The sequence below is a fragment of the Morone saxatilis genome, unplaced genomic scaffold, assembly GCF_004916995.1.
Source record: "Morone saxatilis isolate NCDOM2014 unplaced genomic scaffold, NCSU_SB_2.0 Contig16, whole genome shotgun sequence".
Taxonomy (NCBI): Eukaryota; Metazoa; Chordata; class Actinopteri; family Moronidae; genus Morone; species Morone saxatilis.
The window spans coordinates 2,206,722-2,207,018 of record NW_023339718.1 but is presented as its reverse complement, the minus strand read 5'-3'; the positions used below and the strand labels follow the sequence as shown (position 1 = coordinate 2,207,018).

General features: G+C 39.7%; 1 protein-coding gene across 1 annotated transcript in view; it reads right to left on the bottom strand.

The window, feature by feature from the left end:
- Positions 1-44: 44 nt before the first annotated feature.
- LOC118325788 (phosphatidylinositol transfer protein beta isoform-like) overlaps positions 45-297 on the bottom strand; it is a 3,179-nt gene continuing 2,926 nt past the window's right edge. The window contains exon 6 of the mRNA XM_035658610.1: positions 45-229. Within this exon, the coding sequence (XP_035514503.1) occupies positions 71-229 (159 nt within the window). The 3' untranslated portion in view covers positions 45-70. The remainder of the gene's footprint in view (positions 230-297) is intronic.

Genomic DNA, 297 nt, shown 5'->3' with positions numbered 1-297 from the left:
AAATAATTAACACCTATTTGAACATTCCTTATGTGAAACGGATTGGGGTTGGCGGATAGCTTGGTAATGATCACACATGACCACATGAAGGCGCCAAACTGTTTTCATCTTGTACTGGAAGTGTGCCAGAAGAGTTTCTACTTACAGCAGCAGACACTTGACTTCTGTCTGCAATGTCAATGGGCACAACAGATACATTCTGCCATGTGGAATTGTCTAGTTTGTGCACCTGAAAAACAAAGCAAAGATGTCAGAAGAGTACACAAACTAAAATCTGTTGTTACATTTGCTTCATTA